The sequence below is a fragment of the Thamnophis elegans genome, chromosome Z (assembly GCF_009769535.1).
Source record: "Thamnophis elegans isolate rThaEle1 chromosome Z, rThaEle1.pri, whole genome shotgun sequence".
Classification (NCBI taxonomy): domain Eukaryota; kingdom Metazoa; phylum Chordata; class Lepidosauria; order Squamata; family Colubridae; genus Thamnophis; species Thamnophis elegans.
The window spans coordinates 11,213,656-11,237,566 of NC_045558.1; the positions used below are offsets into that span (position 1 = coordinate 11,213,656).

Genomic DNA, 23,911 nt, shown 5'->3' on the forward strand with positions numbered 1-23,911 from the left:
TAATTGAGCTTGAGTGGAGAGGAACTTTGAATCTGTGATTACGTATTGCATATTCACATTCCAAGGTCAAGAAAATAATGCATTTAAGAAATTGCCTGGTTTCATTTCTGGAGGGAGCACTTACGTATTATAACATTAATGTGCCATTTTGGACATTTTCAAGGCTATCTGTACAATATACAAGATCCTTCTCTGCTTACTAACATACTGAAATAACAGCTGAATTTAAGTTGCACTTAAAACATTTATCTCTGGTCCAAATATTCCTCTCCTGGCTTCTGCATTGCCTCAGCATTTTCGGTGTGCGTGTAGATGCGTTGTGATTATTCCTGAAATATTTTCCTGCTTTATTCTTAACCTGGCATTGCCTGAGTCCTGTGTAAATGTGAAATTTGATTGAGTAACAATGAAAGTTCTCCTCTGTGTCCCAATGTGTGTGAGGAGTATTTGCGACTTTTGGAAGTATACACGTAATAGTAGGAGATTCACCAGCAATTGGAAAGATTTTGAAGAGGAAGTCGTGATCTTTTGCTAAATGAATATTTGCAGTTTCTGTTACCTGGCTTTATTTTCCTTTGTGTTGTCTCTAAATGTTTTTGTGTCCTCAGTGTGAGAATTCTTGGGGAAAATTTTTCCAATAGGACCCATTTTACTCTGACAGAATTTTCTTGCTTTAGATGATGGGAGCATTTTAAAGGGGTCCTTTGGCAGTATTTTATCCCTGGTAAATGTCTGGTGTTGCTGTTCTCTTTCGTTTACATTGGAATTTTGATTGTCTTTCCTTTTTGGTCCAGAATAAATGCCTTTTTCCTGTTTTATCATAGGCTATTGTTTCTGTCTGACTGTCGAGCTGAGTGAAATACGTTAATTGCATTGCTTGCTTAGGCTTAACTTCTTTTTGATAGATGCTTAGCTTAGCTCCTGATTCTAACTGACTACTTTTCTTCACCACTTACTGCTGTTCGTTATCTGTAGCCTAATACTCTACCTATATTATTCTACATCTGGCCTCAAAAAAATTTAATTGTGATTTAAACTTTGTCTGTAGTTTGGATAACTAAGATGGAAGGAACATTTGACAGTGCATTATAAGTTCAAATCATTGCAAACTGCCTGTGTGCAAAAGTATCAATGTTCTCCTATATACTACTTAATATAAGTAGGATTGTTATTCAGTAGGGCAACCACCAAGTGTCATGTTAGTTTACTTGTAGGAATGGTTCTATGATGGTGGATATTCTGTAATAATAGTAGAAAGTTTAGAGTTGCTATTAAATCACATAATTGTCACGGAAGCTAGTTTAAACACATTTTATCTTCTAAAGCCTTCACTGTTCAAAATCCTAACGCTTACATATATTGCATTAATTTGTCTTTGCTTGGCTTTGCATTACATATCATAACCTTCCTCTCTAAACCGTATTTTTCCTCCACACACAGCTGTATGGTGTTCCCCTTACGGCTTCTATAATCTGTTTTGTTGAAAACAAAATAGCGGGGAAGGGTTTTCAAGATTCACAGGCAGCAAAATGGCAATCATTTTAAAGCTCATCATAATCTTATTAATAAACCTATTATACTGTTTTTTCATAGGACTCTGGGAAATGTATATCGTAGTTGCCTTATTCATTCATTTTTATCTTCTCCTGGCTATTGTGATACTCTGAGCTTTATAGTTCAGGGATTTCAGCTTCACTCTCCATTGTTCTTGTCCAACAGTTTAAATCTCTACATCACACCGGATTTCAAATAATCTTGTCACTGAAATGTTTTCTCCGTATGCCTGCAGATATTCTCTGTGCTCTGCCATCTTCCCCCTTGCATTCTAAAGGCCCCAAACCAATAAAATCTAATGTCTTCATTCTCAACCTCAGATTATAATTACTTTATAGGCCAGGTATGCCTAAAATCTGAGTCATTCTCATGTTCCTTTTCTTTAGTGACCTCTGAGGTAGCACACAAAAATTTAGATTAAAAGAACTGGAGGAATGTGTATAAAGTAACAAATTATAATAATCTTGACGGTCTAATGGAACCAGGTTTTTAAATCATATTCCTGTATTCCCTTTGGCGGAGTACTGGAAGCTCTTTATATTGGACACTGTCTGTTGACTGCTGTGAAATAACTTAGAGCTTAAATAATTTATTGTATTATGCAGCCATCTTACATTATTATTGGATCATTTCTCCTTAGCCAACGACTCTTCTTCCTTGCTCAGAGTGACGTGACTAAGTCCTCTGTCGTCTGAAAATGCTGAGTCTAATCCTGGACCAAGAACATACTTCTTTATCTCTCTGAAGAACTGCCCTAGTGGGGTTTTTTTTTTTAATATGAAAAAACAGCTTTGTGTTGTGTGCTGGTGCTACTGAATGTGTCTAGCACAATCTTTTTCTACTAATTATTCCAACTAGTTTGCACTACTGGTATGATGAAATGAATGGAAGAGTGGAAGAATGGAATGGACTACAAACTATGTTGCAAGTGGCTAAACCAACATTGATCTCACAATGAGAACTATTCCTAAGCTGATCTCATCTCACTTGACACAAAACATTATATACAAAGTTTGCTTCTTGTTTGCTCTCTGTTTTTGCATCTGTATTTCTCATCTCATACAATAAAAACATTTGAATAATTTTTACTTTTATAGCCCCTTTATTGTGATGTCATAGATAAAAAATCAATTCCTTTGTACAAAAGACATTAATTATATTGGTGGAAATTCCCCCCCCCTCGCCAGACAATTTTTGTTAGTTAAAATAAATGGAGAAGACATCTGACACGAGTTTGCCATGAATCTTAAGGATGATCAGGTAATCTGTTCAAAATGCGATCAGATTTAGAACAACAAAAATAAAAATATCCTCGTCTGTTCTCTTCTGAGAAGAGAAAATCAATTCTATTCTCTAAAGCACCCAAGAAGTAATGGATGGAAACATATCAAGGAGAGATCCAACTTAAAACTACGGTGAAATTTCCTAACAAAACAATTAACCAGTGGAATAGCTTGCCTCCAGAAGCTATGTGTGCTCCATTTCATTAAAAAAAGATTCAGCAGACATTTGTCCAGAATGATATAGATTCTCCTAATCAAGCAGAGGATTCTCCTCTCTCAAGGAAGAGACCTCCAAGATCTCTTCCAACTCTGTTATTCTATATTCTGTTTCTTTCTGTAAAGTGCATATGTGCCCAACTGACAAGGGATGTTCTGCGAATATACTTCTATTCAATAAACTGAAGCCTGACTTGAGATACTATGAATTCTGCAAATTGAAGAACACTATGATAATGAACATTTTGTGTCTTTTATTTTAAAATCTTAAAAGTACATAAAACTCTTTTACTTTTAGAAGTTATGGAATATAGTCAAACCATGTTTTGGAGATTAAGTGAGCATTGCCCAATCGCCACAAACTAGCCACATATATACATCAATGGGAACCACAGCACATAAAAAACCTGTAACTTGTAAATCCAATAAGCACTTGACTTCCAGCAGTAACAGTAAAGCTCAACTTGGCTAAGACAGATCATCTTCTAATACTTTGCATCTGTATTTCTCATCTCATACAATAAAAACATTTGAAGTTAAATTGAAAACCACAGTAGTGGTGGGACTCAATGCATGGACCCCAGCAGGAAATGAATTACTTACATCAATGCAGAAAAAGTGATATATCTGCATAAATGTATCTACATCTCCTTCCCTCTTCATGTGTATGTATATGTCTGTGTGTGTGTGTGTATTTATTGTGTTTATATATGTACCACATGCACACATACCTACAAACCCTTCACATCCTGGCCATAAATGTTTTATCTTCTCCCCTTAGGACACCGCTACAGGGCATTGCATGCCAAAGCAACTAGATACAGAGGGAGGTCCCCCGCCCCACCCCATGCCATTCTACTAAAATACCTAATTCCCACAGCATTGTCTTACGGATGAAGATATTTACCTATGTAGTAGGGCTACTTTGCTATTCTCATCTTTCCTACTACCTTCTCCTAATGGTATCTTACGATTTTATCACTTGTTTGTATCTTATGATTGTATCTTTCGATTTATGATCTATGACAACATTTTGTTATTTGTATGTACACTGAAAGCTTACACACCGGAGACAATTTTTGTGTTTGTCCAATCACACTTAACCAATAAAGAATATTCCTATTTATCTCTTCCAACATTGCTGCTGCAGAGGTAGATAGATGCATCTATAAATAAAGGAGAATATTTGTAGCTTATGGTTGAAATGAGGGGTCCTTGAACAACCTCTCTGAACTTGGTTGTATTCTTGAAGACACAAAGTAGATAAATATCAGATGTTATCCAAGCTAGATAACACCATTTTGCTCTCAATTTATATTCTGGTAGTTTGTATTGTCAGTGTTGGGAATTGTCTTGGAGGTACTTTGGGGTGTTTATTGTTAACTTGTTTGGCAGTTCTTTGATTGAAGTTTTGTTTACTTCTTGAATGTTGGTCTGATGTTAATCTTGGAATTAATCTATGTTCGTTTGAGTGCTGAGGTGTTTCCCTTTTTGGTTTGTTGATTGTTTCTTTTGCACAGTATGTAGATATTGTTTATGTCTATGTGTCTCTGTTGGTTAATTTGTCGGAGTTCCAGACTTCTTGAAATTCCCTAGCGTTTTTGGACTTGGCTTGTTTTAGGACGGTCCCAGTTTCCCAGCTAAAACTATGATTATGTCTGTCTATATGTTGTGAAATCAAAAGATTTTTGTTCATGTCTTCTGACTGCTAGAAGCTAACAGTAAACAGCCCAACCAAAGAACCTCCAAGACCACTCCCACCAACTCTTTGATAGGACAAGCCACTAGAATATAAACTGAGAGCAAACCCTCCTCGTTACTAGCACTGATGGTGTTACCAAGTTGGGTAATGAAACACCTGCAAGAAAACAAGCAAGCTCAGAGAGTATCAGGGCCTCTGAAATTGTTTCTCTGTCAGTCTGTCTGCTTGCCTACCTGCCTATCTATATACTCTAATTTATCTTCTATCAATATAGCTCAAATCATGTCAGGTGAAGTAGGAAGATGCATCCTCAAATAGATTTCAATTGCCAGCTCAAGTCAGCCTGGCTAATAATCACTAGGGAACAAATTTATCTATTTTTTAGAATATAATCTTATTTAATATATATATATATATATATATATATATATATATATATATATATATATATATATATATATATATATATATATATATATATATATATATATATATATATATCAAGGAAAGAGCTAAATGTGCAAAAGTAAAGAAAGAAAATACATAGAAGTTCCTTCTGTTTTTCTTTACAGCAGTGATAAATACAATTATACATTTATTATTTGCTGTATGATTACAGCATAACTCAATTGTTCTATATTGTCTAATCTTTTTCTTATCCTGTCTAATTTTCAAAACCATAAACCATAAGTTCATTTTCTTTTGCATGCAAAGCATCTTTAAGAGGCTTCCAGACAGCAATAAACATAGATACTGTCTTTCCTCAAGTCAGAGAAGTCAATTTGACCATTTCCATAAGTTCCATCATCTTCATCAACCATTCCTCCACTGTGGGCAGTTCCAGATTTTTTTCATCATTGCCTCTACAATTATATTGCTGCAGTTGTCATGCAGAAAAGCAGTATTCCATCACTTCTTTCCAGCTGTTTATCAGTCCCCCACCCAAAAAGCCTATAGTTTTAACCGTGTATTAACGGTTTAAATCCTTTGAATTAGTGCATATATTTGAATCCAGAACTTTCTGGCTTTTTAAAAAGTCTACCGGGCATGTTAAAGCATCCCTTCTTCGTGTTTGCATTTCCAACACAAATTGGAGTCGTCTCAGTATCTTAGAGTGACAGATACACAGCTGCAAATAGCCTGCAATTCTGAAAGAGTGAGCAGGTCCTGTCTGCTCCATTTGAGTAACATTTTAGAATATAAGCAAATTTGCCTGTATTTACCAGTTACCCATTCCTACTTTAGAAAATATGGGGAGTATTTGGAGAAAGCCTGATGGAGGGAATATGGGAAAGGATGATAAAAGGGCATCCACTGCATTTCAGTAGCATGGGGATATTGTGGTGTAAAGTTAGCTTACTACTTATACAAGTAGCCCTCATTTTATAACCAGTCCACTTAGCAACCGTTTGAAGTTATTATGTATTTCCCTGGGGGTATTTATAACCCAGATTCAAATAGTTCCAGTAGTTCCACTACCCCCTTGCTTACCTGACCATACTTTGACTGTGAGCCATCCAGTCTGCACTTATGGCTGCTTGCAGCATCCAACAGTCACATTACAGCAGGGGTGTCAAACTTTACTTCATTGGGGTCCGCATCAGGGTTGTGCTTGATCTCAGGGGGCCAGGGTGGGCGTGGCCAGCTTGATGTCACTCGTGTCGGGGGCACTTGCAGTGGCCCGAGTGCTCTGCCAGCAAAAACAGGCTCCCGAGCTCTGTTTTCGGCTGCAATGGCATCCTGCAACAAAGCTTGGGAGGGCTGCACACATTTTCTCTGGCAGAGGCACTGTGGCTGAGTCCGCTGTTTCCAGGGTGTCCCTATAGGCCAGATCTAAGCATCCTGCAAACAGATCCAGCTCACAGCCGTTGAGTTTGATATCCCTGCATTACAGCATTTTAGGACCATTTTGCCAAAACCCAGCATTTTACTTTGTTTTCTTTTTCTAAAACTGGCCCATAGTGAACCATTTATTCATTTAATGACTGCATCTTTTGCTTAATGACCATCACAAAAAGACTAAAAAACCAGATCAGTCACCAACCCATCACAGCCTACAACCATAATGGGCAGGCTCCATTATAGTCGTAACATGAGGACTGCCTATGGTCAAACATCTCCTGTAATCTTTGCAAGGAATGTCTTTTGAATGCAAAGCCCCCAATGTTCATGTTTTCTCAATGGCTTGGCTTTTAAAATTATTTATTAGAAAATAGCTACTAGTATTTGCTCCATATTTTAGTGCATTTGTTATAATTAGAAATATTTATTAACTCTTTCAAATAACAATTATGTGCCTTTCACTTTACTTTCTACATAATATAGTATTTTTGCTTAACTGAAAAAAAAATAGATCTCGTATTGGAATTTCTGAAGTATTGCAAGTCACATATTTTATCTTGCTTCCTATAATTTCATGTGATGAAAATAAATTGATTGAGCAAGGGGCAGGAAGAATGTTTACATAATCATCATCAGTTTCAAGGAGCAGCTATATAAAATTTAACATTTTAAAAAATACAATTTTTTATGACTACAATGGTAGAGACCATACATGTTTCTGCAGTCATAGTGATCAGCAAATACACAGCAGTACATCTCTATTAACAAGCCATTTATTGGATAATACTAAAGACATTTACTATCTTCAGCTGATCGTAAAAAATGTAAGGAAAGTGTTGAAGTACGTCTTAATTATACCCTGATTATATATGGGAATGTATTGTGGAAATAACAGAAATGCATTTTGTACATTTTCCAGAGTGAGTTTGCAGGATGGTCCAGAGGTGGTATTATCACAGCCAATTGGCCTCTAGACTGGGTTGAAGCTGAAGCCACGCCTCTGGGCTCCTCTCCTCTGACTCCAGTTTAATCCAGTCTGGCCAAAGAGGGGTTGCAAATTCTTGATTCCTGATCTGATTCAACTTTTCTGGACCATCCTCGACTCAGCTTGTTTCTTTCTCACAAGGAGACTCTTCCTTCACTTCCCAGTAAGTCCCTGCTGATAGCTGTGGTTTTTTCCAGCTACTCGAGGGTTAAATCTCAAGGCTTGGAGGCTCCGGTGGCTGGGTGGCTGTCCCAGTGGCCATTTTGGCCGGCAACCACGTGGAGCCTTGAGAGGGCAGATTGGCACCGGTGGGGCCTAAAGGGCTCTGGTTTCCAGCCCGACAGCCCAGAGCCTAAAAGAGAGCATGCCTCGCTGCAGAAGCATTAAAAGAGGGCGCAGAAGAGTGCGTAGGCCACGCATAGGCTGCGGAAGCCCCAGGAGCGGCAGAGGCGGCTGGGAAACAGCGCCGCAGCAACAGACTCCCTGAGAAGCCGCAGCAAGCACGAAACGCACCCTGGCGGTGTTTTAAAATTTTGGGCGCGCGACAAAAGGAGTGAGGACCTTGCCATTCTAGCTGCAAAAGTGGGGGTGAGGAGCGAATCGCAGGAAGCACGCGGAGTGGTCGTAAGTAGTTCCGTGATGGCGGGTAGATCCCCTTCCCCCCATGTCTCCTGGGGAGGGGACTTTCACCAGGCAGTGTCCCACTGCCTCTTCCAGGAGGCTTAAAGCCTCGGCTGACACTCGCCTTTCCGTGCCAGCCAAAGAGACGAAGCTAGGAGGCACAGGGCCTTGGTGAGAACTTTCTCCAGGGCAGAGAGGTTGAGGGCTCTGCAGGGCAGGATCAGTCCCTCCCACTCCAGGTCCAGGTTACCCCTAGGGGACCCTTCCAGGCAGGATTCTCCAGATTCTCTACCAGATTCCTTGAGGGAGTGCAGTGAGGGGGAGGTTGCCCATTCCCCTCCCTTTTCCATGGAGGATTTTGACCAGGTAATTAACCAGCCTGGGTTTCTATCCCTAGAGACTTACCTGGGAGGTAGAGATCCATCCAGGCCAACCCTGGCACCTACCCCCAGCCATAGTCAGGTGCCTGGGGCATCCATCTGGGACTCCTTGATATGGAGGACCTGCCTGTGGGTCTTCAGAACCTCATTGAAAGAGCCATTGCATCTGGTGTCGCTGCAAGCATGCAGTGCCAGGGGCCTCGCTCTGCCTCTCAGGGCAAGGTCACGGTCCCCAGCTCTTCATCAGCCCAGCCATGGGGCCCTTCCCAGCCAGTCCACCTCCGTGGATCCCCATCTTTAGCAAATGAGGGTCTATCCTGGGGGACAAGGCGCAGCGTGACCCAGATATCTCTGAGAATGAGGAGGAACTGGAGCCTGAACCTCCAGCCTTCACAGGATTGTTCCCTCCTAACTTGTTCCGGTCCCTCCTATGCAAGGTGCGTGCCATTGCTCAGCTGGGGGGTGGGGGGGGCAAGGAAGGTGAGCCAGCAAGGAAGCCCCAGGGCACGGTCTATTCCGAGCCCAAAGTGGTTAAGGAGGAGATTCCTGCTCCCGACCTATTCCTGGAAGTCATTAAGAAACAGTGGGAGACCCCTGGGGCCTTCCCCACCCCAGGCAGCAATGACATATGGTTCTACAACATCAAACTAGATTTCTCCCAAGCATTGCAGATGCCCTCGGTGAATCCGCTGGTGGTGGCCTTGATTGCCTCAGCATCGCTGGTACCCAAGGATGTGGCAGAGGACAGAAAGGCGGAGATGATCCTCAGGAAGACCTTCCAATCTTTAGCTTGAGCCATTAAGGCGTCAGCCTCCACCTCGTTTTTCAACCGTACGGCCATCCTTTGGATGGAGCAGATTCAGGCATGCATTCCACCAGAGGACGTACACCTACACCAGGAACATCAACAAGTTAGTGGTGGTTGCTCAGTTCTCAGCTGACGCTACCTTAAACGCCATGAAGTTTGCTTCCAGGGCTATGGCATCATCCGTCGCATTGCCTCCCATGACTCCGTGGCTGGCAGGCGGACAACAAGGAGAAGTAGCAACTAGCGACAGCTGCCTACACCCGGGGGGGGGGGGGTCCCTCTTCGGGACTTCTGTTGTCCCCATCCTGGTGAAGGATAAGAAAAAGAAGGCGCTTCCAACATCAACCAAGAAGGTGGAGCAGAGGTCCATGCCCTATTATCGCAGGTCAGCATAGCGACCACAGGAACAGGACACCAACCAGAACAGGTACGCGGGGGCAGGGCAGATAGGCCATCCGACAGGGGATTCAATAGGGACAGACCCCGCTTCCAGCCTCAGGGCAAACAGCCCTTTCGAGGAGGGGGTGGTTGCCCCTTCCACTGGGGCAAGTAGGTTGCCCACGACCCCACCCATTGGCGGCCGCCTAGCTCTTTTGTAGACGCCTGGGCGGAGATATCCATGGATGCCTGGGTCCTCAGTATGGTGACCCATGGTCTCCGCCTGGAATTCCTTTCCCTTCCACCCAATTGTTTCCGGGTGTTCCCCCCATCCTCCCCGAGCATAGGCATTTTCTCCGTTTCTCCTTCTTAGGGCTTCACTACCAGTACAGGGCTCTACCGTTTGGATTGACTTTGGCCCCCAGGACCTTTACCAAGGTGTTAGCGAGCGGCCCCCCCCATCTGAGGGAGATTCCCATCAGGCTTTTCTGCTACCTGGAGACATCCTTGTCCAGGGGGTGTCTCCTGCTCAGGCTAGATCAGACCTCCAGCAGGTCATTGACACCCTCCAGGGCTTAGGGTTCTCAATTAATTTCGAGAAGAGTACTCTCTCCTCATCCACCCAAATCCTACTCCTGGGGGTGGTGATTGATTCCTGGTTGGGTCAAGTGTTTCTTTCCCCGGATCGCAGGTCCAGCTTGTTGAAGTTAATTAACCAGATCCGGAAAGATCGTTGTGTTCCTGTAGCCCTTCTTTCCAGCTTGCTGGGAAAGTTCATCTCATGCATCGAAGTGGTTCCGTGGGTACGACTACATGCCAGGACGCTCCAATGGAGGCTGCTGCCATATCAGAGGGCCAATTCCAGCAACTTGACGCTCAAGGTACCAGCGACGCTGCAGGTGCTGATGTCTCTCAAGTGGTTGCCGCTCAAGGGCTGCAAATTCAGGGAACAAGAGCGCCTCATACTGACAACGGATGCCAGCCTGTTCGGTTGGGGGGCAACCCTAGGCTTCCAGCTGGCACAAGGCCGGTGGTCAAAGAACGACCTTCAACACAACATATATTGGCTGGAGCTTTAGGCAGTCCACCTTGCCCTACGACGGCTCCAAACCTTAGTAAAAGGTCATCACATCCTCGTCTTAACAGACAACATTGCAGCAAAGGGGCACATCAATCAACCGGGGGGGGGGGTACATGATCCAGAGCATTGCACACTGAGGCGATATCACTGGGATACTGGGCGGAGAAACACCTGCACTCCATCCAAGCAGAACACATCACCGGTGTCGACAACCATCAGGCGGATTGGCTGAGCTGGGAGATGGTAGACAACGGAGAGTGGAGTCTGTCCAAGGAACTCTTCCAGAGTATCTGCCAGAGGTTCGGGAGACTGGTGGTGGACCTGTTTGCCACTCCATCCAATGCTCAGCTGCTGTGGTTCTTCTCTCGGTTCCCAGCTCGGGGAACGGAGGGGGTCAACGCCCTTCGCTCCAAGTGGCCGGTCAGGCTGCTGTACGCTTCCCCCCCCCCACCTCTCCTTCCCAGGGTCATCCAGAAGGTAGTCAGAGAGCAGGCCGAAGTAATCCTAGTGGCCCCCTACTGGCCCAGGAGGGCTTGGTTCGCGGACCTGCTGAGTCTGTCGGCAGGGAGACCATGGAGAATTCCCCGGGGGGAGGTGATATTGCTACAGGGTCCATCCAGATCCACAGTGGCTCCAACTGGCCATGTGGAAATTGAGCGGGAGTGCCTGAGAGGCGCCCTCCTGTCCCAAAAGGTGATCAGAACCATTGAGGCCTCCCGCAGACAGTCAACCAACAGGATTTACGATTCCACTTGGGAGACGTTTGTCTCCTGGTGCCAGGCCGCCCACGTGACCCCCTCCAGGGCCACGGTCCCTTAAGTCCTGGATTTCCTCCAGGAGGGTCTGGACAAGGGCCTGTCCCTAGTCACGGTTAGGAGACAGTTGGTGGCACTGGCCACGGTGCTACCTGGGGAGGGGCCTACTCCGCTACCTCATTTGCCCTTAGTTAAGAGGTTCCTCAAGGGGGCAGCCCACCTTCGTCCATTACCAGTTCACAGGTTTCCTATGTGGCACCTTCCCACGGTGCTACGAGCCCTTATGGCCAAGCCTTTTGAACCACTTTGGACCGTTATCCGGAAGCTCCTCACTTGTAAGGTTGTGTTCCTGGTGGCTATCACCTCGGCTAGGTGAGTCTCAGAGCTGGGGGCTCTCTCCTCCAGGGAGGATCTATGCACGTTTCACAATAACAGGGTAGTGCTACGCCTGGACCCGGCTTTCCTGCCAAAGGTAAACACGGTCTTCCACCGGGCGCAGGAGGTGGTTCTTCCGGACTTCAGCCCAGACCCGACTAGGGAGTGGGAGCACAGTTGGCACAGTTTAGATGTAAGAAGGGCCTTAAGGATTTACCTAAGGTGGAGGGCGGTTTCGTAGGTCTGAGGCTCTGTTTGTATCCTTCCAACCCTCGTCACTAGGGAAGAGGGTCTCCCCGTCCACCATTAGCCAGTGGATCTGTCTGGCCATTGCCCTCACCTATGAGGCGCAGAACTTGCCAGTTCCAGCCGGCATCACGGCCCACTCCACTAGGAGTACGGCCACCTCGGCGCCCTGGGCCTCCCAGGCCCCCATAAAAGACATCTGCAGGGCCGCGATGTGGGCATCCTCATTGCCCTTATTCCGGCACTACAGGCTGGATGCCTTCGCATCTTCTGACGCGGCGTTCGGCCGCAGGGTCCTGCAACATGTCCTGTCGGATCAGTGAGGGCCCACCCTTGGGACGAAACTTGGGTATGTCCCATCTCTGCACCATCCTGCAAACTCACTCTGAAAAATGACAGTTGGTCTTACCTGATGGGCCAGTTCCCACCCTAGGTTAGATAGACAGTATTGGTGGGTAGAGGTGTCTCCTTTGTGACTTGTTTTCAGGCTCTCGGGAGCGCATACTGCATTGAAACTGGAGTCAGAAGAGAGGAGCCCAGAGGCATGGCTTCAGCTTCAACCCAGTCTCAAAGCCAATTGGCTATGATAATACCATCTCTGGCCCATCCTGCAAACACCTCTTAAAATAACAGTTCAGGTAAGGCCAACTGTCATTAGTAAAACTTCCTTTCTGTATCTTTATTCAAATGCTGAAAATCATATGAGTTTAATATGCATGGTTCTCCTACACAAAACAAGCTCTCCTGTTTTCCAGCAACATGTTTAAGGCAAAAACTAATTTGTGCCCCCTCAGAAAGTGTGGACAGAAGAAAAGGAAATTGGAATATTCTTTCATTCTACACTAATATATGAAACCATAATTTTGAGTGTCATAAATATGGCACTATATTTCCGAAGGATGTCAGTGGGGAAAGGTTTGTATAAGTCTGAATCTGTACTTTGAATGCTAACCCAAATGAATTCATTTCTTCTCACCTTTACTTTAAAAGCAATTAGAAGAATATCCCTTTATTTAAGTCTCAGGTCGCAAAAGTGTTTGAACGGGAAGACTTCTTCAATTTACTTGTCATGAAATTGATTTTGGTGAGTTCATTAATACAAGTTTTCAGATGTCTATGGAGATTCTTAGTCATCCAGGTTAGGTTGTTCCCCAAATACTTTCCCCAAAAGCAACTGGACTTACTTGGTGTTTTTTCCCCCCTTTGAAAACGTTTCTCATTCAAGAAACTTCTTCACTTCTAACTAACTGAATTCCCCCCCTGTCAGTTAAAACTGAAGAAGCTTCTTGGATGAGAAGTAAAACATTTTCAAAGGAAAAAAAAGAGCAAAGAAAGTCCAGTTACCCTTTAGAAAAAAAACACCTTTTGGACATGTGTTCAAATGTGACCAAATAGTTGCTAGCTTTGCAGTGACCTTACACCCTTTGGTTTTAAACTTACTTACTTTTTTGAATGTTGACTTCATGTTACTATTTGAAATTTGAAATTTAATAAAATTTGTATGCCGCCCAATCCCGTAGGACTCTGGGCAGCTTACAGAAACGAGATAAAAAAATTAAAAAATAAAAAATAAAAATACAGTTATTAAAATTACATGCCATCCATTCTGTCTAGGTGGGGCTGGACATTGATCAACAGCCCCAGGTCTGCTGGAACAGCCATGTTTTGGTGGCTTTTTGGAAGGCCGAGAGAGTGGAAAGGGTCCGGATCTCGACGGGTATATCGTTCCACAGGGCCGGCGCAGCTACAGAGAAGGCCCTCCCCCGAGGGGCCGCCAGCCGGCATTGTCCGGCCGACGGCACCCGGAGGAGGCCCAAGCAACACTTGCACAGTAGTTTCTTTCTCATCTGGCTTTCATTTTAAAAAAGCAGTGATTGTTGAGGAAAGCAAGCCATTTATTAAAACTTGTAAAGTGACTTAATGGGAATATGGTTGTGGTACAGCTTGTTGTGGCCCCCAGTATAGAAACTAAAATGTAACTTTCCTTTTTTAGACTGTAACTCATTTCGCTAGGATAGGAGTGCAGAGTTGTGTTTGCAATATTTCTCAAATCAGGCCTAGCTTATTTTCTTTAAATGCTTTAGCCAGCATGTACATCCCTCTCACTGTTAGGGTGATTATTTGAATTCGCTTTAGCAAAGATTACGTGGATAAACACAGCATTGTCACAGCTAATAGAAACCTGTGCAGTGAGGTCTGAGGTTGCAAGATCGGTAACAGTGTCAATGACAGTGAAGTATGGCCTTATCAAAAGGAGAATTCATAAGAGGCTGCCCTGGGACACTCCACCACTGTCCTTCTGTGTATCCTGACAATGTTATCTGTCCTCTCAGTGCTGAGTATCAAATGTCTATCACAAGTATAGAAATTAATTTAATGTCACCTGAAGACATGCAATTAATCTTTTAGAGGTTTTCATAATACCTTTACAGAAAGAGTTGCCAGTTTGGCGGATTTGGATTTTGGGGTTTAGTTGAAGATAAGGAAAATTAATTTTTCATCAGGGTTAATACAAGCTAGCAGGGGTACAAAGGCTGAGAGAGATGGTTAGGGAATTTGTCAAGTGTTGTCACTTGGAATAATGGTGCTTAACGTCTGATAGGTGTAATCAAGAGTTGAGATTTCTATAGAAAGGGATTAATCAATTTGCTCACTACAGAATGCACACGAGTGATACCGTTTATTTGTGCGGTTTTAAGAATTAGAATAAGATTTGATCTGTCAAATTGCAAGAAGCTCTGACAGTATCAATGGGGCAGTATTTTATCAGGACATCCTCAAAGCGTTTGTTATAAATAAAATTGTCCAGCTAATATTGATAGCCAACTGACTTCATCTTCATTGTGAAACTGTCAAGGTATTTGTGAGAAAAGTACAGCTTACAAAATTCTGGTGCTCCTTCGTTGCTCTTATTTATTAACGTCCTTCCTAATACAGCATGATCAGAGCTTACCTTTCTAAAAATAAATAATGGAATTGGAAGCTTCTGAATCTTATTTAATTTCTTGCCTTTTCAACTAAAATTAATAAAAATGGTTAAAAACAACCTTAGTTTTTAGACCATATAATGAGATGTTAGCCTATAGAAAAGTTGTATTGTACCTTTGAAAAAGGTTTATGTCCACTTGAATATGATATATGAATATAATAACCATACTGAAGGGAAAATATGCCATATCTTGAATTTTCATTTTTTTAACACTCTAGATTTGCAGAATCTTTTATTTGCAGATCAACAGTTCAAGACATGCTATGATAAGGGATCTCCTGCTGAGCTTTACTTCTGATAGATCAGTTTGCCTAATCCTACTCTTGGCTTGTCATTCAAAAATAATACAAATATGAGTTTCTGAGGGAGATTTAATGTTTTCAGTTCAAAGTAGGAAAGTGTGTTTATTTACCAGTAGGGACATATTACATTTCTCTGCTGCTGTATACATGCAGTTTGAAAGTTTTGCAGATTTATAACCATTGTAGAAATATTTCACTGTGGATACTTCAACTTCAATTAAGATATTTTAAGATATAGAATAAAATATTAGAAAAGGAAACTCTCCTGGAATATACTTGGTTCTTATCTTCAGTTTATCATGTCTGTTTAAAACACATAGGTCTTTACAGAGTTTACAGCCTTTCTAGAATTGTGTTGGTTTTAATTTATCCTCAGAGTTTGGGATGGAATATTTCATTCAAGAATAACAAGGTGCCATTTCCACAAATGTTTATTTTTAAGGACTACATCACATAATCATAGGTTGACTTGATTTTCTTTGAACAATCATAATTAGAAAAGGACTGCCAAGTACAAAAAGACAGTAACCTGGTTGGATCAGACCAAAATCACAACTCTTCTTAATCTAGCATCCTTACATTTCCCCTTAGGGATGTGCAAAACATTCTGTTATTTTGGGTGGTCAATATCCATACTGGAATTATTAAGACATTATTAAACTTATTATTATTAAACTTATCTTGGCACAGATCTTGAAGGCATGTGCACTGACAAAATGCTCCAGGTTAAGAGGCAGTGGCTAAAACAGGGAGGAATAAAAAACTAAGTAAGATTCTGGGAAGATCAGGGAAAGGTCATAAGGTCCAGATAGAAATTAAGATGGGAAGGGAGTGTGGTCCAATCTGAACCTGAGTTGAGAAGAGGAGTAAAAAGGCTGCCTATTCTTGAATAGATAATGAGGTGGAAGCAATGAAAATGAGGCCTCTAAAACTTTGCAGTATTTATCTAGCATGAATCTGGTGAGATTCTTGTCAACAGATGAATAGCAATAAACATTGTGTTCAGCTGATTTCTTGCCCCTGACAGAAAATTACCATAGGATATGGACATGTATGTATTTATTTATTTATTTATTTATTTATTTATTTATTTATTTATTTATTTATTTATTTATTTATATTTATGTTAAAGCACCTGGTATGCCCAAATATGGGAGGGAGCATACTGCTTCCCTTTTGCCTTTCAGCGCTACCCTAGGAGCCTTCCAGGCAGAAAACCATTGTTGTATTGCATTTGTGCTGATAAATAAAGGGAGACTAGTATAGATCTATTTCAAGCTATTGAGCTCTCATCAGCTGGCCATACCCTTACTGGGATTCGAACCTGGGCTGTTTTTACATTTCTGTTGCAGTAGTGGGTAAAGGAAAGGATGCGGGAAATACTGATGAGCTGGCTGGTACACAGACCATGCAGAGATGGGGTGGAGAGCTGTCAACCTTCCTCTAGTTTGCCTGTTATCTAGGGGTGGGCTTCAAAAGTTTCAGCAACGGGTTCTTTTCCCGGTTCCTGGGTGGGCATGGCCATGGTAGACATAGTCTAGTCGGGCTCCTGCACCATGGGGTGGGGGAGGCGTTTTCGCCTTCCCCAGGCTCCGGAGGCTTTCCTCAAGCCTCTGGGAGAGCGAAAACTGCCTCCCGTTTCCGGCTTCCGGAACTTCAAGGAGGCCCATTTATCCCCTTACTGAGCCTCTGCACGGGGCCTGCACTTACCTTGCATCCAAAACGGGCCACATGGAGACTCGTGGGAGGGGAAGAGTGGGATGAGTAGGGCCAGCCAGGGGTGGGATTTGGAGGTTCTCTGAACCAACCATAATGTTAGCTAAGGGTTTTCCCGAAATTGGCCGAACCCATAGCAGCCCACTTTTGGAGCCATCTGAGAGGAATAGGGAAACAGGAAAGAGAAATTTGCTATTTGGGTTTAGTTTGGACAGGTTTTGATTTCCTGAAAAGGTGCGCATGAGCCAGAATGTGTTTGATTCATACTTGAATCAAAACATGTTTTCTATTTTGTGTACAATATATCTCCAAATGTTGTTAGTCACCAATATGACTTGCCTTCATGCCATAAGCGGTGCCTGAAGGCAACAGGTTCCCCAGCATTTTGTTATATAATTACATTGACTGAAAATTCTGAGAGTTAAGAGCCCCAGAACTAGAAGGATTCCACATTGGGCAAAATTGTACAAGCATTTGATTCACATATACATCTATTGGAGGGAAGAAACCTCTGTAATTTCTAACTCTAAGGAATAAATCACGCAGGTGCTACTAAATGCCTTCTCTTCTTAACCCTCTCTCAATTTTAGGAAGCCATGTACATTCTCTTTTGAATGAAGCATTATCTTAATACTTCTTAATCTGTTATCCAAGCTCCATTCCATAGTATAGTTGCCAAAAGCACATAGCAGATTTTTCTTTTTGTTTATGTTTTAAGCAAAATGTTTTACATTTCTTACAGGGTGGTGAGAATGTTGGCTTTTCTCATTTGGAAGAATCGGCTAACCGGCTTCCGCAGCTCTCGGAGCAGAGACATCCGCCGATGCGGAAGGTCACACTGACAAAGGGGACAGTGCAGCAACCACATCAGCCTCATCAGCACCTTCTGTCACAGATCCATTCTACGTTTCCTCAAGGACTAAAAAATATCCCAGGGATACATCAAGTGAAAAAGGTATTGATTCTGGTTTGTCCTGATATCTTCATTAGTTGCCTGAAGAAATAACTTTTCAGGGTTATTGAGACGCTGAATTTGTTAACTACATTAGCTGTTGAGGTAGCAGAAAGATAATTTCTCTCGGTGGTATAGATTTGTGATTGTTGTTTTGACTTCTGGTAAAAGCTATGGATGATGAAAACATTCCCATGTGAGTTTTGGTCCTCAGGTAATATTCTGGTATCTGATAGTTCCCAGATAAGATGGATTCCAATATTTAACATGGGAAGCACCAAACAGAATTGATGGGAAATATATTTTAACACTGCAGATAACTGTATTGGGAGCCCTTGAGCTCAAATCCTTTTCTAAGATCTTTGCTACTGTGTAATTTTGTATAATAAAAAACTGTTTAGAAGCCTGTTTTTTCTAACCCAAGTATGTTTATTGCTTCAATATACAGCAGTGTGCAAAAGTATTAGGCATTTGTACAAAAATGCCATAAATTAAGAATGCTTCCAGAAATAGAAGTGTTAATAATTTGTATTTTATCAATTAACAAAATGGAAAGTAAATGAACAGAAGAGAAATGCAAATCAAATTAATATTCGTTGTCATCACTTTTTACCTTCAAAGCAGAATCAATTCCACAAAATCAAGGATTTTGTAGAACTAGTGCCAGATGTATTATACCAATTATGCCAAGCAGGTACCAATGAACGTCAATTTCCTAACTGGGTTGAAACTCAGTCATTAACTGAAATAGTAGGAAGCTTAAATCTGGGTAAGGAACAGCCAAACTTTCCTACTAAAATGAGGTTGTGGAAGACAGTTGCATGTCTCAAGTCAAGCATCTGAGCACAGGAACAAAAGGCATCAGCAAAGTCTCTCCTAGGTAAAGCAGTGGTCCTCAAACTTTTTAAACAGCGGGCCAATTCATGTTCCCTCAGACTTTTGGGGGGCTGGACCGGGCGTGGCCAGGTGATCATGTGACTGGATGGGTGTGGCTAGGTGGTCATGCGACTGGGTAGCCATGGCCAATTTAGCAGTCCATTAAACAATACACACAAATTAAAGTTTAATTTGTTATGCTCCTGGGGTGGAAAGCAAGTTAGTGAAAGGATGTGACTGCCTTGGGGTGTGTGTGTGTGTGTGAGGAACCTCTGTTTGTGTGTCTCTCTCCCTCTCTCCCTCCCTTCCTCTCTCTCTCTCTCTCTCTGGAGGCTGGGGAGGCCAAAACCAGACCTGGTTTTGGACTTGGTTTTGGCCTCCTCGACCTGTAGAACCACTCTGCTGCCCCAAAACAGGAACATTTTTGCACTCCTGAGGCCTGCGCTCATCCCATTTTTGGCCTCCACGAAAACTCTGCCACCCAAAAATGGACATATTTTTGGCCTACTGAGGCCTCCATGTGTCTCCTTTTTGGCCTCCTCGGCCTCCAGAAGGTGGGTGGGGGCTAGTGGGTAGGTGGGGCAATATGGGCGGGGGAGCCTCGTGATCCTGCACGGGCCAAGATTAATGGCTTTGGTGGGTCATATCCAGCCCACAAGCCATAGTTTGAGGACTCCTCCTTTCAAACCAGACAACTCAGCATCATCGAATCTGTTTAGGATTACATGAAGAGACAAAAGGCAGCCTACATCCACAGAAGATCTGAGGGTTAGTTCTCCAAGATGTTTGGAACGTCCTTGAAGGAATCTTGCCGAGTTCTTTCAAAAACTCTGCACAAGTGTACCTGGAAGAATTGATACTGTTTGATAGGGGTAGTCATACCAAATATTGATTTGATTTGGATTTCTCTTCTGTTCATTTACTTCCCTTTTCGCTAATGGATAAAAAAGTAAATTATTAACACTTCTGTTTCTGAAAGCATTCTTAATTTATAGCATTTTTGCACAACTGCAGGATACTTTTACACAGAACTGTATGTCAGAGTTTCGGGGAACTTATGGAGTGGTTGTAAAGAGGGAAGAGTTCATTTGAGTTGAGTACACTGCTGGAAATAAAGAGTTCATGAAGGACTTGGATGTTGCTTTGGCAAGCCTCGGTGTTTTAGGACTGTCTTCTCCTAGGGATGGAACTTCTTGTTACATTGGAGCTTCGATATGATTTCCAATTGATGCACGGTGAAAGCTCTCATGTCTGTCATTGATTGTAACCTTCAGTTAGATGAAACAGTTTATCAGAGACCAACAATTTTTAAAATGGCATACCTCAAAAGGACTAACTTACAGAAAGCATCCACAGTTTAGGGCCCAAGATTCCCGTGGGACTCAAATTCGGGCAAAGTTGTGGCTGCTTCAGTGCTGCCACAATCACATGAGCCTCATTTTCAGAGTTCCCCTTCCAGCTTCCTGCAAGAAAACTCAATGGCGGGAAGCTGGACATCTCCCACTAAGGGGTGGCTTTTTGTTTTTTCTTTGGTTCATTCTGTTTCTCTCTTTACATAGGGAAGTTTTCTATTCAGAAGGTGGGTAATGACTGAGGGGAGACAGAGGGAATTTAACTCTGTTTAATTAACAACAGCTAACAGGCAACGACAGAAGTAAGCACCGGCAGCAATAATATTCAGTCAGGCTGCTATTTATACCTAGCAGCTGTCAGCAGCTTAGCTAATGATGCGGGGTTGTTTTTCCCGCCGGCTGAGCTGTCAACGGCTCAGCCAATGGGCAGAGAGTCTGCATGTGTGCCCATGAGGCAATGCTTCCTCAGGGATGTAACAGAGTATCTCTGAAAGGATGATACCAATGGATCATAGGTTTCCTGGTCCATGATTTCAATGAAAGTGAGCTGAGAGAACTATGACTGTCTGGCCATCAGCTCTGTTTACAGATGGAACTTCAGTCATTTGCCCTCCAGACCTTCTAAGAGAATAGATAACTTTCGTGTTAAATCTGTCGGATGACGAAAGCAGAAGCAGGAAATCAAATTCTTTTTCTCTCACCAGGGAATTCTGCATGGGAGAGGCAGGGGGATCGTGAGCCAGATGGGCCGAGGCCGCTTAATGTCAAGTAAGCCAAATCTGCGGGTGGTGGAATGCAAACCTCAGCCCAGTGTGGTGTCAGTGGAAGGGCTTTCTTCATCCACCACGGACATTCAGCTGAAGAACCTGCTCATGTCAGTAGGACCCATCCAGGTAGATCATCTCCCGCCTTCGTTATTTTTGCCAGAAATCTTCAATCTTTGCAAAGCTCTAGATCAGTGTTTCTCAACCTTGGCAGTATTAAGATGTTTGTGTCATGTTGCGGTGTTCATCAAGAACACAGAGAAGCAGGGTGTTGCAAATGCTTTACCTGTATTGTTGCAAAATACTAGCCAACACTAGATGACGAACAGCACAAATAAGCAAGGTCAGCTCTAACCTGATTAACCACACCATTGTAATATATACTCTTGACCCCACCCTAATTACCCATACACCACAACTCCTCCCTGTTCCCTAGTGATGACGCCACCTATCAATCATCCCCCCCCCCCGAGAATGTCCATGCAAAGAACACCCCCACTCCCACCCAAGATGCTAGATGGGTGATGTCATTCAAATGGAGCTAACCAGCTAGGGAACAGTAGAGTCCATCCAGGTGATCTGCAGCTAGCCGAAGCCCCATCTGCTACAGGCTGATGATGTCACCACCAGAGCTGGCTGGACAAGAGGAATAAGGAGCATGCAGGACAAATCTGGGAGAGCTGGGATCGCAGGGAAACAGATTGTCAGGGTGTTGGGGTAGACATGCTGGACCCATCCGCGCGAATGGCAGCCCAAGGGCTGACAGTTTGGACTTTAATTCCCAGAATCCCGCAGCCAACATAGCTGACTGGGGGGATTCTTAAGAGTTGAAGTCCAGCCATCTTAAAATCGCCATGGTTGAGAAACACTGCTCTATACATTTGAAAGAAGTGGCACAATTGGAGGTGCTTGGCTGTTAACTACGTACATTTAAATATATGTAACCGCTATTATCTGAAATAGGGTAAAAAACAAACAAACCCTTTGAATCAGTAAAAGGTATTCCACCTGCAACCCACTGAATGTGTTTGCAAGCTTGATCTGGTCACAGATTGAACCCATTTTCTGAGTTACACATTAAATATAAATAAACCAAATGGACTGGATTTGCATAGCAGCAATAAGCCCCAAGAGAAATTAGCTAAAAACTAGACCGTGCTTAAACAGGTTGTGCAACTGCAGCCACCAAATCTTTAATTTGGTTAAAAAAATTGGCAGGGTGAAGTGCTGTTTTGCATTTTGTACCTAAATGTACTTCTCTTGGTTTTTATAGCGCTCTTTTGGAAAAATTCCATTCAATGCTAACAGGGAAACCTAATAGCAATAGCACTTAGACTTACCACTTCACAGTGTTTTTACAGCCCTCTAGGCTGTTTACAGAGTCAGCCTATTGCCCTCAACAATCTGGGTGCTCATTTTACCCACCTTGGAAAGTTGGAAGGCTGAGTCAACCTTGAGCTGGTCAGGATCAAACTGCCAATCCGCTGGTGGTTGGCATCCGGCAGTCAGCAGAAGTAACCTGAAGTAATGCACTCTTAACCACTGCGCCACCCCAGGGCTCATGATGAGAATAACCTCTTAAGCAAATATTTTGATAGATGTCCATTTAAGACTGAGCTCCTACAGGCCTGTTTCTCATGGAATTGCCTCCACATGCTCTCACATCCAGATAGATCAAAAGTGATGCCCATGGTTAGGTTCTTCATCATCATGTAGAAAAAAAAATTAAATATTAGAGGATCCTGTTTTCATTTGATTGTAGCATGTCTCCTAAATTATGAAGTAGCTGCAAAAAGGAGGACAGGGACTTATTCTGCAACCAAGTAATGTAGGGGGCTCTTATTAAAGTGATATTTATCACCTGTGAAGGAAGAAGGTAAGTGTAGAGCCTGCTGTATAGGGTGAAAATTGAAATCCCCTTTGCTGAACAATATCTATCTCTGTCTGTCTGTCCGTCTGTCAGTCCGTCCATCCATCCATCCATCCATCTACTTACCTATCCATGATATATCTCTCTCCATCTACTTATCCATCCATCATCTGTCTATCATGTATCCATCAATCCATCCATCCACCTATCTTATCTTATCTATCCATCCAGCCATTCCCCTCCCTCCCCTACCTGAATTTTAATTAAAACCTCCAAATTGAATTTGAATACTAACTAACCCTAACCTTAACCTAGGACTAAACAGGGCCTAATTTTTTCAGATCATCTAAATTTGGCTAGGTGCTGACACATAATGGCTCAGGAATTACAGAACTATAGTTTAAAATGGTAGCAATTGAGTTAGGATTAAGCATGTATAATTTAAATAAATTGGCACAGAGACCCATCTGTCTGTTGCTCTTGATGCAAATATTTGAGATTAGCAGTATCGGCGTTCTCTGAGCCAGCTGGGAAAAAATGTTCCTTGCCAAGTCCATCTGTCTCTAGGTGAAAATGTCAACCAAAGTACATTTCCAGTTTCAAGGGGACACTAGTACAGAATATCCATGAATGTTCTTTTCACTAATAACTTGCCATCTGTCTTCAAATTGATTTTGATGTTATTTCTTAAATATTCATTTGCTATGCTTTTTGGTTCTTCTGTTGGGCCCATATGGAAATATTATTTAACTAGATATTTTCTGCAAGAATGAAGAAAGAAAAGAACTCTTGCTATTACTATTGTTTCTGGATCTTAGGACATTACATGGTCATAGTTGGTTGGGAGTTTCCCATTTGCAGGAT

At 42.7% G+C, this 23,911-nt stretch overlaps 1 protein-coding gene across 6 annotated transcripts in view; it reads left to right on the forward strand.

Annotated features, from left to right (window-relative positions):
• The window catches only part of RBM33 (RNA binding motif protein 33), a 129,419-nt gene that overhangs the window by 77,156 nt on the left and 28,352 nt on the right, over nucleotides 1-23,911 (forward strand). For 4 of the 6 annotated variants that reach the window (XM_032237273.1, XM_032237276.1, XM_032237275.1 and 1 more), the window contains 2 exons: nucleotides 17,976-18,188; nucleotides 21,118-21,306. In XM_032237273.1, coding sequence (XP_032093164.1) covers nucleotides 17,976-18,188; nucleotides 21,118-21,306 — 402 coding nt within the window. Of the gene's footprint in view, nucleotides 1-2,194; nucleotides 2,643-17,975; nucleotides 18,189-21,117; nucleotides 21,307-23,911 lie in introns of those variants that run through there. The other 2 variants (XR_004256966.1, XM_032237278.1) reach the window with 1 other exon arrangement.